The 17,150-nt window shown below is 46.8% G+C and overlaps 1 protein-coding gene across 1 annotated transcript in view; it reads left to right on the forward strand.

Annotated features, from left to right (window-relative positions):
- Positions 1 to 2,595, forward strand: part of T265_15364 (hypothetical protein) — a gene marked incomplete at both ends in the record, with an annotated part of 34,162 nt that extends 31,567 nt beyond the window's left edge. Inside the window, 4 exon segments of the mRNA XM_009177744.1 lie at positions 304 to 401; positions 407 to 1,133; positions 2,110 to 2,174; positions 2,179 to 2,595. Of these exon segments, the coding sequence (XP_009176008.1) occupies positions 304 to 401; positions 407 to 1,133; positions 2,110 to 2,174; positions 2,179 to 2,595 (1,307 nt within the window).
- Between the last annotated feature and the right edge of the window lie 14,555 nt (positions 2,596 to 17,150).

The following is a 17,150-nucleotide window of genomic DNA, read 5'->3' on the forward strand; positions in this document are numbered from 1 at the left end:
TTAAACATTATCGTCAAGGGTAACTAAGTGGCCAAATCCATTGCAGCATACCTCCTGAGAGGGGTTAGGTGAAGCTTTTTCAGGGTGCTGATTGTGTTTATCGTATTCTTCTGAGCAACTGGCTTCTCAAGAGGTGTCGTGGTGTGCAGCATTTCAACCCTTCACAGAACTATATTGTAGTCATGTCTTTGCCGTTGTTTTTGACCCGCTAACAGTCGGCAAAACCTAGTCCAACTTCATGCATCTTGTGTTGGTAATTCACCCATTCTATGACCTACTCGTCTTGTCCAAAATATATTTTAGGACTAACTGATGCTGAATGGATTGAAGAGGATGTACAAGCCGTCGGTGGTCTTTCTGGGCTACTATCACTCGGAATCCCAGCCTCCATCGCCATTGCCGTTAGCACTATTGTCACGTTTACCATTGGGATCGGAGCCGTGGTTTGCTGTTGTCATCGGTGTTGTCGGTCTTCGCCATTGCCGTTAGCACTATTGTCACGTTTACCATTGGGATCGGAGCCGTGGTTTGCTGTTGTCATCGGTGTTGTCGGTCTTCCCCCACACGCGTGAGTCGCTACCCGCGGATTACGGGCAATTCATTCTCAAGACAGTTTGATCTTGCAGTCGCGAGTGGAACGACCTACCACAGCCGGAGTGGTCTCAACGAATCCGGAGCAACATCACGTCAGCTGAGTCGCTTTATCAACCCCGGTGAGGCAAACTTCCCGTCTCCGCTGAACGGTACTCAACACGGACACTTGTCGCCACCTTACAATCATCCGGGCGTTGCATCCTTACATTGTGGCAATACACAATCCGGACACCTCCGTTCGGGTAATATTTCTCAGGGTGACAAGCCACCTCAAGAACTGCTCACTCGAGTTGGTCCAAAAATACCGTATTCTGATGGAGGCGAACGTTCTACGGGTGCTCCGTCCGCAGCGGACATGTCTATCGGACCACAACATCAGCTTCACAGACCAATCGCCTACTCGTCCGTCGCGGGCAGTGACTCATACTCGTCGATCCATGGAAATATTACAATGGGCTGTACACCCTACCGCACCCCTCCGGGTCCTCCGCCTGCATTGATTCCTGGAGCCATGGGTAGTCCAATTGCATATCGACGAGGTGGGTACTTCGGATTTCGGTATTACTCTGCTAAATTTTAGCATTTTCCAACGAAGTCCATGTTCTATGGTTCATACAGTCTCTTCTGTGTTCAGTCATCAGTAAAAATTGATACACCTCAAGGATTTCGAACGGGTTCGCGAATAGTTGGTTATGTTCGTTCCAGGATTCGTTGTTTCCTCTGGTTACAACCGTCAGACCACACTTCATGAATAGGTTAGGACAATCGGATACTACGCCATTCTATCTCCTATTAACAAGGACTGTCAATGAGAGAGGTCGACTCCGGTCACTCCAGCAGTCGAGGTCCCGGACCTGTAAATTCGATACGGCGCCTGTCGCTCTATAACACCCTTTGACACAAGCTAGATGATAACCTGGAAATGTGAGTCCCAATCACATATGAATGACGCATCCAACTCGGATCTCCCAATAAGAAGTGATTTAATGGATCCCTACACAAAATAGTGCACCTGCAAATGGTTTGCGCGGAATCGAAAGTAGTGTTGCGTGCGATTTAGGCCCACGGTAACAAGAGTTTTCGTCACCGAAGCATATGACCCTAATCACGAGCCCTGTTTTGTTAGCAAAAGAACATTCTTGTAGATCGAAGAGGGTGATTTCATTGAAGCACAATAGCGGAAATATTCTGTGTAGAATCCGTGGTTTTTTGATGGGTGGTGTTCACTGCCAGGCAATTGCTGTATGGCGACCCAACATTCATAGACTTTCCGCTGAAGCACGTGCATGCTTATTTTGACGCTGAAGTCGGAGCATTGATGCGATTTCTCTTATCTGTACCAACGTCACTACCGAATCCACTGATTCTCTATATCGTTTGCATCACTTGTGGACGGAATTCATCACGTTGGAGCATCATTCATCCCTCTAACCAACACGTTCACTTTCAACGGCTCATGTCGGTCCTCTCTGACTTACCCTATGAGTTAACAGAGTCATGACTCCTTCGTATAAGTGCAGGTTTATTCGCAACATTCCACTCCTATATGTAGTCCTGACGAACGTGTTTTGGATGGCTCAGTAGTTAGAGCGTGAATTTACTGACCGCAGGGTCCGTGGTACGAACCCGACTTCTGTCTCTCGATTTCTCCTGTCCAGGTTTTGGCAACCTGACATTATCCCAGCCCTCATATTTTTTCGGATCAAATGGCAGTCAGACACCGACAGGGTGCTGGGCGGATCTATTCGATTTGGTGTGAACCAAAGTTTTGTAATTAAGCAAAGTAAGGAACTACCCCGCGGAATCCACTGTCGATCAGTGATATTGTCGTCTTCACTTGCTCATCTTTTTCAGTTTACTTGTAGTGCAGGTTTAGTCATGGTTGTCAAAAATATCCATAAGTTTTCTAGACAAGTCCGAACTCTAATTCTCAATGGCACATCAGCATACTATCCATACAATCAACCTTGTAGCACCATGACGCATACATGCAATAGATAGAATTTCCCATTCGTACTAAACCATGTTTTCATCCGTTGTTCTTACCGTCTTCTAATAGACCCTTCCTTGGGGGATCACTGTTGCTACACTCCTCCTCCTTATGGTGCCTGTCCCACTGTCCCACCAGCCAGCAGTGTAACTGCCAGTAGCAGTCGAACAGGTACAACTAGTGGTAATGGTCTGCCGCCAGGACAGTCGACTGAGCAACGTGGACCGGGTTGGTGCATGCGTACTCGATTGCAAGATCATGCCGGCTATCTGGTTTCCGGTAGTGTGGACGGCGTGGGAAGCGCTGCTGGCGGTAGTGGAACAGACTTGTGCACGACGGACTCTACAGGCATGTTGTTTGGTCAACAACTCAGCGGTGGTGGTAATTCGGCACTACACACAAACACGCCCGTAGAGACAATATCTCAGACTGGTGGGGATATGGTATCCAATGGCGGAATAGTCTATCTTGGAGAAATTATTCCACCATTCTCTGGCGATTCCGCCAACAAATTTCGTGGGACATCGTACGCTGGTGCTGGATCTGCTACTACTGGTAGTGGTAGTTCTCACGGACGCACCGCACATTCGCATCGACTTCTAATGAAAGATCAAACGTCACAGTCGACGGAATTCCCCACCAACCCAACAACCGCTACTGGTACGATGGCATCAAACCAGATTTATAGGATGAAAACGGAGTCTATTGGTCCGCGTCGTTCTCGAGCGCCATCTCATCGACAACATCGATATCGTGTTCAGCGGTCTGTGGATCCAAACCGAGCACCATCCAGTGGATCACATACTCCAGCGAGTTCACGATCCGGTCTGCTCACATCATCTCAGCGATCCGCGATGGAACCGATGCAGCATTCATCTGCACATAGCCTAAGTAAATCAGACAATTCAATATCCTTCCCCGTCCAACTTTAGGCATCCTGTACATCTGGCTATTCGTCCGATGCTGTTACGTGCCTTCTATCTTCCTGTCTCTGCTCAGCGATATCACAACTCTGCGTTCCCCTCTCCCCTCCAAATCTCAACGCCAAATTTCATGAGTTTTGTTTTTCAACTACTTTCCAAACGGAATATTCCTCCCTCATACTACATGCACTTTGCGCTTTTTCATCTCATACCCGTGGGAACAAAATGACCATCACGAACTTCCTTTTCCAGTGATTATGTTTATTCCTTCTTCCCCCCGATCGATAATTTTCACACGGACCCTCATCTATTTTAGACAAATGAACTATGCGCATACACAGACAAAACCCGCTGTGCTTGTCTGTCACTGCGGTTCAACTGATGCATTTCCGCCCTTCCGATTGACTGACATCTCCCCGTTCTTCTATTTATTGATTTTCATGTCTGTTTCTACAAACTGGTTCAATCAGCCGGTGTCAACTGAAGCATTTGCCATTTTTCGCGATGCTCACCGGTTCTTTTTCTATCTAGTCATTTTTATTCCTCCCATGACCAATCTTGTTATTGACGTTATCGTACCAGTCTTAAATATTGTTTTGATTTTTTTCTTTTAGGCTGATCGGCGCACTCTCTTCTGTGAACCCTCTATCACTAAGTTGGTTCTATTTCTCCGTATTTATACCACAACTTTCTTTTTCCGTTTTTTTTCTATTCGGTTCTGTCGCGGAGATTTTGATCTCTATCGGCTGCAATACACACCCGGATACACCAGTCTTTCAAAATACGCTGTCCTTCGAATTTTTCGGATCGGAACAATTTAAAATATAAATTTTGCCTACAAACATGTCCTTCTTTATTTTTGTGGTGGTCGCTAGGATTTTGTATCCAGACTTCGTAGTTTAGTACTGCGGTTGATACAGAAACACTGTTTTTAAAAGTGACCTGGCTCTAACTGATTCTACTCTCAGTTCGAGTTTCATATTCCTTGTGAATCTCTCATCGAGAGATATCTGCTCGAATTTGGTTCTACTTCTGTCGTTTGTCGGTGCATGGGTTGCTGAGTATCGCTCAAATGCATTCGAATCCCCGTTGACGCTGCCTCAGCCTGCAAATGAGTCGTCTGCTGCTGAGGCTTCGTGTTTTTGAATTCCGAAGCAACCCACGAGGTATATATTTGGTTGAATACTAAACGACAAAATGTGGAGTTAATGAGTTTTCAGCTGAAGTCAGTCTAGTTTACTTCGTAATGATAAACTAGTGCATTTTCCGCATTAGCCAAGGACACTGGCAGCAGTTTTGATGGCGTGCACACATTATTGTTGAGGAGGCTGCTATACCTCAGACAAACTGTTGACATGCATGCTCGGCAATGCGTTAAATCCAGAGCTCGTCCTGCGTCAAAAGATCCAATTCCGTCCAGCTTGCTTCAATGCATCATGTTGGATCAGTCTACCTGCACGACCTGGTAATCCAATATCCTTTCCAGGACGCGTTACTCCCTTTAAACAGTGATCACGTTTATGGGAGCGACAAGTCATGACCAGGCAGCGATGACTACAAACTGTTGGTTCAATTTGTTTGTCTCATTGCCAGGTGCTCACGGTTTGTCCTGAGCGGAGCGCTTCAATTGAGGTTTGTGTGGATCTACATCCAGGATACGGACCCGCTGACTGCCGGTATCAAATAGTCAGTAGTCAGTTCAACCATCGTACTACATCCATACAGATACTCGGTACGTAAAGCATACAAAGATAACTGTCATTTTAAATCAAAGAATCTAATCTTCATCCCCACACCGGTAGCATCACACCAAAGCGTCCGATTTCAGTTGGCTCCGTGGAGCTTTAGGATGGTCCAGTCCCAAGAAAATACCGGTGACGATCGGTTTTTGTAGGGAGTCTGCGAAGAGCCGGAAAACTGTTTGCAGTCATAAACTAAAAAGTTCCATTAATCGGAAAATCTTTGGAACCAAATGAATGGCCATATTTTCAGAAAACTTTAATAGACAATTAGTAGACAGGGATACAGTTGGACAGAGTCGTTTTTGATGCAACTATTTCACCCGGTCAGATGAGTAGGCTACTGCATTGATCAAGTTTTTAAGCAGGCGGGGAACCGCTCCGCAGTATCTGGACCAGCATAGTAGATAAGCGTTGGATGTCAGAAAATATTTTTCGGTTGGTGAGGGTGTGGCTGTTATTGGACTGGGACTTCCTAAGGTCACAGTCAGTGACTTGTGTTTGCTTGCCACTGTAGGCTGTCTGCGTACTTATGACACCTTTAGGCGTGGCACATGGCGTTGAGTGTACACTTTCGCCATCTAATCTCACACCAGACCCAGTATGACGGACACTGATGTGCGAGTTTTGATTGTGCTAGCGCTCACCGCGCCTTGAAGAGCATTCAACATTGTTTGTCCTTTCTTCGATTGTTAGTCTTTAGACGCGTGTTTCCATATCAAAACTTTTACATACGTTGGGATTCATCTCATCTACCGGAACTATTAGTGGCATGAATTCGAATGAGACGTTTCTCTCTTTTCTCCCATATTCTCCTGTAACCCTTTCGCGTTTGTCGCTTGCATTCACCTTTTATGTTTGTGATCATGCTCTTCAAAAATAAACGATAAATAATAGTTGTAAGTCCATTCTATTACTAAATGAGGATATATTTTCTGTCTTTCAATTTCCTACATCATAAATATAACTAACGAGAACAAAAAACTGAGTGGAAACGTCCAGCATTCGTGTACGTGTGTTTAATAGAGGAAGCAGTTCGGTTGAACAGCTACAGAGTATACTCATGGAAAACGTCAAGAAAAGAAACACCCTGTAAGAGGTCGCAATTACTAGATGTACACCCTCGGTTTAAATGCCAATACAGGATTGTAATCACAACCCATAATGATGGAATCTGTAAATTTGGTTCGAATCGTTCAGTTTTTGGCGTATTCGGTGCAAAGTAACCAAACCGCTTAGAACCATGGGTTGGTGATATCGCTAGGCCTATGTAGCAACGACCAAGACTCGAGGGCTCGATCCTGGTCCAGCTGTTGACCGTGAATATCAGTGAATGTGATCAAAAAGAGCTATTCTTACTAGAGATCGATGCGGCTTCAAACGCACCTACTGTGAGCACTATTCTTAGCGCTAGGCAAGTTGAACACAGAAAGATACTCAGCGCACTGTGACACCATTTCATTTTTCCAACCGCATTCCGTACATCATCATCATCATTGACAGCCGTGAGAACCGCGTACATGTCGCACAGTTTGGTTCACCAATTATTTGGGGAGGTAGCTGCGTATCGGAGGCTGGAGCTGATAAATTGGTGCGTAAATACAGAGCATGAACCGAGTTGACAGTAGACATTGAAAGTGAGGGTATTCAAAGGCAGCAAGACGTCATTGGCTTCAATGGCGTCAGCCATGGTGAAGGGCCCGAACATATCCCAGGTCATCCACCCAAAACGGCCAAGTTCGTATAGTAGCCCTATACACGCATCCTTTCGGATCTCTTGATATTCCTTCTTGATGACAAATGGTGTCAATTGGCAAAAACTATTCCGCTCTTCGAGATTAGTGGGTTGATTTCGTCTGTCACGCTACTGTCAAAGCTAATCCAACTTCGTATGATGATGCACAGCTTCCAGTATCACACACTGAATACAGAGACGTTCAGAAACTGTGCGTTCCGCAACACTGCCAGTTTACAAAGTCTAGAGCTCGAGATAGCTCGGTGGTTGGGGCGTAAGATATTTAATCTGCGGGATGGCTGAGTGGTTAGAGCGCGAATTTAATGACTGGAAAGTCCGTGGTTCGAACCCGACCTCCGCCACTCGAATTGTCCAAATTTGGGAAGCCTGACAGTGTCCCCGCCGTCGTGCGGTCTCCTAAAAAGGGATATAAATTTGGAATTGACTTTGATCGCCAGACACCGCGAAGGTTCCTTACGACTGAGAGTTAGACGTGGCTTTCAGATCAAGAAAAACTCTCAGCATTGAAAACAGTGGTGTCGTTCAAGAGCTTGTCCCAGAGTAATGGCATAACCCAGACATCCTCAGCCATGGATAAAGCCAGTTCCATTTCTCCTGAAATCAGTCGAACTGCCCAAAATAATCTCGTAGAGCACCTTGATTGGGAGGACTACCGTGCTAATTCCACGATGGTTTTGGCATGACGTTCTGACACCCTTTGTAAAGACTGTTATGACGGTTGATGTTCGCCATCCTACTGTTATTCTGCTTTCGTCCGAAGTAAGGTCGGCAGACTGTTCACCAGGACCCCACTACCTTTGAAGAGCGCGCGATGCTTCCATTCAGCCTCCGAACAGTCTTCGTCATGAGCGTGGGTGAGTATGTAGTGACATTCCAGCCACATCATCTAGATATGATTGAGCTACTGAAGATTATCGAATTTCATTAACGGAACCGCTCTACTTTGGTGCGCGTAATGCTGACGGAAAGCGAAAAGATAACCGGGCATGATCACAGTCAAGTTGCGTCCCCTAGAAGGGATGGCCACCTTTGATTGAGGCTCATATGATCCAAACGAGTAACTCAATGTCGGCGTTAGTGCTGGAAGTTCGCACCGGTCAGAAACAGACGATGATCAGCACACAACTTAAGTAGTCGCTCCCCATTATCTGTAGGCTGATCATCGAATTCAAAGCTATCATCTAACTGAGCTTCTTCTGGTCTCAGTTATTCACTCTGCACGTTTATATCACCCGCTAGGACAACTTTATCCCTTCGTGTTGCTGACCCAAACAGTTCGGACAGCTGTCTTTTAGGAAGAGATGCTTGCTGCTCAATTGTACAGAGTACGGGACATTGATGGGCCGATGTGAGTCAGAGTTTTAGAGCTCGGTAATAAACTTTTGTTTCATTTAGCTGGATAGTAGTTAAGCTGGAGACCATGGTTAGGGTACAGACAGACAGATGAGTTAATCTCAGCGCATCATTCGATGGCTGGGTGTGAAGGAGGTCCGGGAAGGAAAAGTTGCACGGGAGAATTTTGGTTCCCAGTTGCCCAGGCTGAAGAATGTTTGGTTGATGCACTCCACATTGAGCTTTTGACTCAAATACCAACATACTAGATAGTAGAAGAATGCGAGTTTTTGTCCGGGACGAGTTCATTCGCTTCTGACCTAAAAGTCTAAATCGAGAGACTGCTATTTTTAGGACTTCCTTGACAAACCCTCCCCGGAGCCAACGACTCAATGGTCCGATCCGCTTGGCTGCAGGGGCTGGTCTGGTCCGAGGATGCGGGGAATTAATCACGGACATCTCACTCTTATGCACACAACAGGTGGCTTTTGAGCGGCACAAGTCTTTTTGGTTTTCGGCTGTATTGAGTAATGCGTTGGCGGTCACAGCCAACCGTTGAAAGATCGGAGGGTGTGGTTTTTAGGGCGACCCTTTCCAATCCGTCCTACCTCGGAGAAAGCTTTCATAAATACGAATGTACCGATATCCTGGTTTCATACTCATATCGTGGTCAGTACGACTTTACCTACAGGTCATCTCGTAATAGGATTTCTCGCAGTACGGGGTTCCTATCCTTTGACCTTCCTAGCATTGTTAAACCCCTGAAGAACGGAGTGCAGCCCGAAATACCACTGCAGTACTCAAGTCCAAGAAGCGGTTAGCTGTCACAATGCACTTTTGTTCAGCTATTGTTGGTGCAGAAACACAAGGTGAGCTATGCTATGACGTACGTCGCCTGACACGCTAATACGGCTGCGCAGCGGAACAATCATGTGAAACAGACAGAGGCGATTATGCCCCCACGTCTGAATCACGTCAGATTTCATTGTGCCGGAGAAAGGTCAAATAAGGACACACAGTTCACACCTACTCCACGGCCAAGGCATCCCGTACACAAGCGCACAGACGGCCTTCTATGATCAACCGAGACAAAGGAACAACCGCCCGAGGACCGGTGTGGGCGTGCAGGAGACACTGGTTGGTTGACAGTGAATCGACCATCAAATACGGTGACAAGTGAATCATATATATAGAAAGCTGTAATTGCCTTAAGGCACAGTTCCTTCTGGTCGCGTTCTTGTCTTCTGACTATAACCCAGTAGCGTCAGGGAAGGTGAAGAGATACAACACACGCTGTGACAGATTCCTGCTCACCGTCCTGAACATGTTCCAATCATACATTTCAGCTATCATAAACTGAAACGAACGTTCAACAGAATGACTCAATTAGGGAATACGCTTTCTTTTGCGAGGTTGTTGATAGTCGAAAACTGTGCGACCTATTTGGCCTTGGTTGGATGGTCCGGAGTTGGTTCGTTGCATTGTATCACTTCAACAATCTGATTATATTCACCTACGGTCATCAGCAAATAACCGATCAAATTCACCCACGAGATGTATATTAAGTTAATTGGAAGCATCCGTACCAAATTTGGCACGAACTTTCTGAGTGTTGTCTTGATCAAATGGATTAGTACACAAATTCGGAAAGATCTCTACTGCTTGGCGTTTCGGTCAATTCAGACAGCCTTCAACAGTGACGAGTTGATCAGAATCACTGAAAAAGACTGAGGTAGCTGGATTTGCACGCCTATGTTTTTTTACTGTTGATCAATCCCAACTAGACGGCGCTCTGTTGGGCTGATATGTACATAATTACGGTCGGCACACACTGATAGGTTAATGTTTAGTACTTTGGCTCGACCAAACACAACGCGTGACTCTATGTCATTGCGAATAGCCGAGTCCCTTCCTGGATTGTGGGTCAGAGTAGAACTGTGGGTTGAAAACCGTGCATGCCCTTCTGTGTTCCGTGTTTCGTACCCATAGTGGTTGGCTTCGTACTCCTCGAACCGGATTACAGAGACTCAGTCCGTTTGATCTTCCACCTGTACAGGCTCTTTTGAGTGATGTAGTTGCCTTTCATTTGTGTTATCCAGTCGAAAAAATGTGTGCATATCAAACCGTGATAAGATCATGTACATCTCTTCAGACACATCGTCCCTACAGGGTAGGTGTACAGTGGTCTGAATCGCTCGTATGCTTTCAGTTGGTCTGGTGTTGTTTCGTTTCAGTTTGTTTTAATGAACAGATTGAAGTGGCCATTTCTTTTCACCACTACCTTGATACGTCCATTTTTGAGGCCTCGTCCGAGCAAAGCTTATTTGCTTTGTCTATCAATGGTTTTACTACTGCTCGTCTGAAGCTGATGGGATGACATGGGTGATAATTCAGATGCCGATCGAATTGAGTCGGCTTTCGATACACATCATCATCATCATCAGCTGTAATAACCGTGTACTCGTCGTACAGTAGTTTTAGCTGCCGCAGTTTGGTTCACCGATGACTTGGGGGGGATAGGTAGCTGCGCATTGCAGACGGGAGGTGATAAATTCGTCCATAAAGCCAGCATTGTCATTGGGCTGTCAACTGGTAGGATTGTGAAGGGAGCTATGCATTGAAGGCAATAGCTTGGATGCCTGAGCGCCATTGAGGGCGCAACTGGGCCACGTCTGACAATGTCTCTAGCCATTGATATGGCCCGTTATGGGGTCTCCATCCGGGAAGGCGGTAATGACCAGCGCAGCTGAGTCTGCTGGTAATGGCTTTTGTACTTCGCTGTCAAGTCATTGTTTGACCGCCTCTGGCTCTCTTCCACCCTTCACGTGGTTGTGCGAAAAGAGCCCTTCGAGGAATTCGGTCGACTGGCATACGCAGCACGTGGTCAAGCCAGCGCAACCTGTGCAGCGTGATCAGTTCATCTATCGAGGGTGAGTTATTTCTCCCGAATACCATTCGACGTACTTCAGAATTGCTGATCCGGTGTTCCCACCAGATTCGGGCAATGCTCCGAAGACATCGATGGTCAAACACTGAAAGTCTTTTGACGTCCTCGGCACGCAGCGGCCAGGTTTCTGATCCGATACACAACCACATCAAAATATTTGACCAGGCAATTTAGGAGCTTGAACATACGTTCGTGAATGGCGCTTGATGTTGAAGAATGTAAGCAGGCCACCTTAAAGTCCTCTTCGCATGTTGACAAACGTATTTTCACCAGCAACTTAGTGAACAATCAAATAAATCACCATAATTCGACTTGAGATACTCCAGAAGAAAATAGGTATTGTAGTTGGTGTGGTAGGGGAGCCTAAATCGGCTCCGTTAGTTCGCTCATATAGGCTGCGTTTGAAGACGAAATAGGCATAGTGAAAAAATGGTTCAATAACTGTAAACTACGCCAACAGTCAAGGGGACGAGATGGCGAAACTCAAATTATCAAGCCATCAGAGGAAATCCTGGATTTTTTCTAAGTAAACTGTAATAAGCTATTGTGTGCCAGGGTGAGGCCAGTTCAGGCGCGGTATTATCATCCCAAGACGCTAACATTCACAAAACAGCCTAACTCCACTGTGTCAGGTACCTAGAGGGCTAATAGACATTCGCACAGAATGTGCGCGCGTGTACAGATCCCCGTTTGGTGCGCTATCACGGAGGGATCTATGTTGTTTGCAATTTCGATCCCTCCTTATTTTTGTATTTAAACAAATGAGGGGTGCAAATTTTAGCGGATATAGTTGACACGAGGAGTTGACACGGGGATAAAACGAGGAAATTCGCCCAAAGAACGGCTCCTGCAAGGGACAAGAGGGGAAACACACCAAATGGAAGCGATCCACAGGGACTGCTTTTTACACTTTTGTTAGTTTTGTTTCCATCTTTCCCAACCAAGTTCCATTCTCATCCAACGTACCAAGTCAAAATGATACCCAGAAAATGGTCGTTGTATCCATCGAAAAGGAGTAACGAAATGACACGCAAACATCGATTGAATTCGATCCCTGTGTTCTCACTGGAGAGTCACCGATGGCTAAAAAGCAAAGTCTACATTGTAAGCCTGGAAACCAATCGGCAAGAAATTTCGAAAGCTAACCATACATGCTCCTGTACGTGTGATTCTCTCTCGCAATCTTACGGAGGATGGTTGCGACACAAAAAGCGTGTCTCAATTAATAATCAACCAACAAATGTGCCCACTTCAAATTTCTGCGGACTGGGACATACCCAAGCATCAGTGGGTGTCTTTTCACTACCCAGTCAGTGGAAAATGCTCTGTAGTGTGTCGTATCCTCCAACTTCTTTCCGCTGGATTTCCGAGACATTCCCTTTAATCTGTTCCGGATAAATTGGATGCAGCGTCCAACCGACAATTAGCACATGCTACTTTAATGACTTACTTCTACAGAGGACCCTTCCGATATGTTGAGAACCCATAGTTTTCTTTGGTTTGTGTTTAGGAACAGATCATGATTGTCGAATGGCTGACAACCAAATCAACCATGTAAGATCACTTGGCTTTGATAGTCTGCATTAGATTGACGGCTGCTTGAACGAATTTAAAATCGACGTACAGCTATTCGATCAGTCATTCTTCTAATTTATTTGCGCATTGGAGTTTTGATTCTAATCGTACTGTTGCAATCCTGCTGGAAGCATACCAACCGCATGAGTGTACTTTTTGTTCCGTAGATTAGCGGCGTTGGACGGTGTGGGTCATTCGCTATACTTTCGCGCTACTTACAAGTAGTGTGAATTTCGGACAGAGCTGACGACCGTAGCAGCTCTCACCGACATCACGGGAAATGCTGCAGCCACTAGCGGATACAGTGAACTGGGACTGTTTGGGGGAAAGGTGACATCTAGGCAAGCACACAAAGAACCACTGATGGCTCAAACTAACAAGACCCATAGTGTGCTAAAAGAATGCAGATGCAAGGAACTTCGTCTGTTGGGGATAAAACGTTGCTTTCAAACGGTAGCCCGCGTACTGGGCCATCTCCTCGTGGTGCCAACTAGGTAGCGTGGACGTCAGTCTGGGTGAGTTAAGAGTTCCACTACTCTAGACAGCTGAATACCCTGTTTGGTCTCAATGTGCTGGATATTTTCGACAATGCACAGTACGAGTCGTCTGGCGCCTCGCACAAGTTCCAACAAGTACATAGGACAGACTCGTGTTCACGTGTGAGAAATATGCCAAATGCTGTAAATCGGAAGCCGGCGTGATGGCCTACCGCCGAGTTCACGACAATGAAAGTGTTGATACGAACATGGTCACCTAATTGGTCTGCTCTGATTGTTCCCTCCTTATTCTGGCGAAGATTGGTCTAAGTCAACATCGCCGGTACACAAACCCCACCCAGCATAATGCAGATAAGCTTGGTCGAGTGAAGAATTACGGTGTCCGCTGACCCAAACAAGTGTCACAATCACTATTGCGCCTGACTAACAATTTATATCCGTCTTATGACACGCAAGCCGCGCTCTTCGCGAGATTAGAACAGTATTTTCCTGGTCGATTGGCTATCGGCATCAAAACCAGGTTACGGGTGCTTAACTGGTAGGCACAACAGGATAAATCATAATCTGGTGGACCTGACCACACCATCCGTCAAACAGCGGCCTACTCGTCAGAAGCTGATGACTACGGCATCTGGCTCATGCAAACCGTGGATTGCACCGTATCACTCTTGGAATCCCATTCTGACAGTTCGCTTGCTAAGGATTGACCTTCTGGCATTTGCCCGAGGGTTGCAGTCTGGCACCAGAGGAAGTCCCATCACCTCTGGACCTCCACGCCTTCAAGACACTTTCACACACCTGGAAAACCGTGCCCCGACGCCATCATCAGTTACCCAATCGGGTGTCGGTCAACGGAAATCAGATCCGCCATACAGAGCCTATACCTTCAAAGACGAAAGATGCAGCGTCTGCTGTGATTGATGGGTCATGAAAGGATCTATAAAAATGTAACTGCGGCCTACCTCTAGACACCGAGGAGTATTGGAAACAGGTGATTTCTGCTCGAAAACACGTGGATAGCCAGTCAACTCGCGCAGTGCTACCATCCGCCTGGAGTTTGATCGAGCCAATTACAGATGAGGAAGTCGGTCGTACGATCCGTTTAATAGGCGATTCGTCCCCAGGTCTGGACAAGCTGACGCCCAAGATACCGACGCGCTTTCTGGGTATTTCAACTTACTCTTATTACCTGGGGGTTTTGCGCCACATATGTGTCTTGCTCGTATTGCCCTAGTTCCGACCGTCCCAAATCCCATTTCATCGGACCATCTGGGACCGTTCCTCGTGTCATTCATCCTTGTCCAGTGTTTTCATAAGGTGCTCGCTGATCGCTGCAACCGTGGATTGCAATTTCCCTCACTCCAGTTTGCACTTGTACATTGAGACAGTTGCCTGGAAGCTAGATCGCTGTTACATGCCCTGCTTCGTCGCTATTCAGCGGCTGCTTCTAACCTCAGCTTGGTGTATGTTGACATATCGAAAGTGCTTGATTCGGTTTCGCATGACGAAATTGTCAGATCTGTCGAGGCGTTCGGAGAACAGTCACGTCCAGTTCGATACATCGCTCAGTCTTCTTAGAATACTGTAGCGGTTTCCCCAATTCCGAGGTTTTCTGCCACGCCATCACTGTTTATCATAGAAATGGATGAAGTTCTTGGAATGTCTGTGCTGCCACTTCCATGACACCTTAGTGGGTGATTTCGCCTTCGCTGACGATTGGATCGTATGTGCAGAAAGTCAGGCTCACCTCAAAGAGAAGCTTGAAGCTGCTGCAGTCGAGTTAGGAAGAGCTGGTGTGGATATCAATGCCCGAAATACGAAAGCGATGGTGATTTGTGGGGACAGGAAACATCGCGCGACAGCGGTCTCAGTTGAACCACTTTGCTTCGCCAAGGAATTCATCACTACTCTGAGTCCGACATACACTGTGACATACTTGAGCATCCCCTTTACTTTCAAGGGGAAAGGAGTGTTTAACCACCGACAGCAGCTGCTCAGACTCCTCGATGACGTGACGCGTGCCCCGTTGAAGCCGCATTAAAGAATGGAGATACCTGATACTGAGGATGACTTTTTCGCTCGTGCTCGGACAAGTCTACCGAAACAAGCTCAAAAGGCTGAACAATTACATCAGGCAATCCATTCGCGGCTGTGTACGTCTACCGAAGGACACCCCGATTAGCTACGTCCACGCCGGTAAACATGGGGACTTGGTATCCGAAGTATGCGTGAGACCATCCTGATGCAGCGGAGAGCGCGTGTGGAAAAGCTTCTGACTACCTGGTGCTGAGTACTACGCAATGTGATCAATGACTCCGCATTTAGCAACATTGTTAAGAATCTCAGCCTTCCGCTCCGAGTCCAGTGTGCATGCGTAAAGACCAACGAAAAGGTGGTGACTGCTTGGGGCGATAGTCTGCACAACAGCATTGACGGTCTCATTTACGAGAGTTAGCCACTTCGCCCTTGTCGGATCGATGGCTTGTTTTTTTCAGACGAGTGTTTCCTCAGATGTTTATCCACGGTATCCAGCTCCGATGCTCCTGTTTAGGACGAGAGTTAAAAGCGCTCGGCGTTGGCATGGTGGCCGGATGATCTTTTGTCGCGGAAGCTCTGGCCAACTGGAGAGTTTGCTGCATATTCTACAGCCCTGCAGGATTAAGCAAGGTGCTAGATGTGCTCGTCATAATCGGGTTGCAAGGGGACTCAAGAAACGTCTCCGTCGCCTGAGTGTCGGGACGCGTCCAGACATGGAAAAGGCACATGTGCAGAAACCGACGCATCCTCAAGGTCATCATCAGTCCCACACGTTCCGGATAGCAGTTGCGTTGGCGGAGCCCACCACCAACACAGCTCAGCAACATACGACCAGCGAGGTGGGGTTGAAACTGTTCACGACCGGAGCACCGCCATTGGCTGTACAGAACCAACAAGTGAACGACCATAATTGGCCATTTAGTCATCTTATATATTTACGCAGAAGCTCTGTGTGTTTTGTCTTGACAATACAGCCGTGTCCAGGGTTCTCTGTCCGGTCGGCTCCGTTAAGGCGTAACCAATATACGGCCACCCCACAACACAACACTGGGATACACCGTCTTCGGAGTTGAGAGCGCCTACATCGACGTCTGACCTAATGACTGTTCGGGAGCGCCGAGCAACTTCGACAGACTTATGCATAGTCTCGGATGGACCAGGAATGACTGTGTGGAATGGGAGGAAGCGGAAGTATGGGCCTGGTGAATTTCCCCTCACCATGACCTCAGCCCTACGTGCAACAGATTGTGCTATTGACTTTTTGGTCTACGAACCGAGTATCATTTCTTATCGAGGGATTCGCTTTCCTCACTCTGCCAAGGCTGTTATTGGACTGGGAATTTCTAGGGTCAGTGACTTGAGCTTGCTTGTCATTTTGGGCTCTCTACGAACTCACGACACTTTTGTGCATGGTACATGGCGTTGAGTGTTCACTCTTGCCACTGACTTTCGCACCTGACCGATTACAGTGTTTGATGTGCGAGCCTTGACTGTGCTAGCGCTTACCGCACCTTGAAGAGCATTTAGCACTGTCCGTCCTTTCTTAGGTTGCTGGTCTTCACACCGTGATTTTTCATACGTTGGGATTCATTTTTATCTTATTAGAACTGTTGGTGGCACGGCTTCAAATGAAACGTTTCACCCGTTTTATCTAATAATCTCCTTTAACTCCTCCACATCTACGCTTGCATTTACTTTTTATGTTTGTGACCAGGCTTTTCAAAAATAAACGATAGTATGAGGTAGGACTACCTCCGAAA

The sequence above is a fragment of the Opisthorchis viverrini genome (assembly GCF_000715545.1).
Source record: "Opisthorchis viverrini unplaced genomic scaffold opera_v5_456, whole genome shotgun sequence".
NCBI lineage: Eukaryota > Metazoa > Platyhelminthes > Trematoda > Opisthorchiida > Opisthorchiidae > Opisthorchis > Opisthorchis viverrini.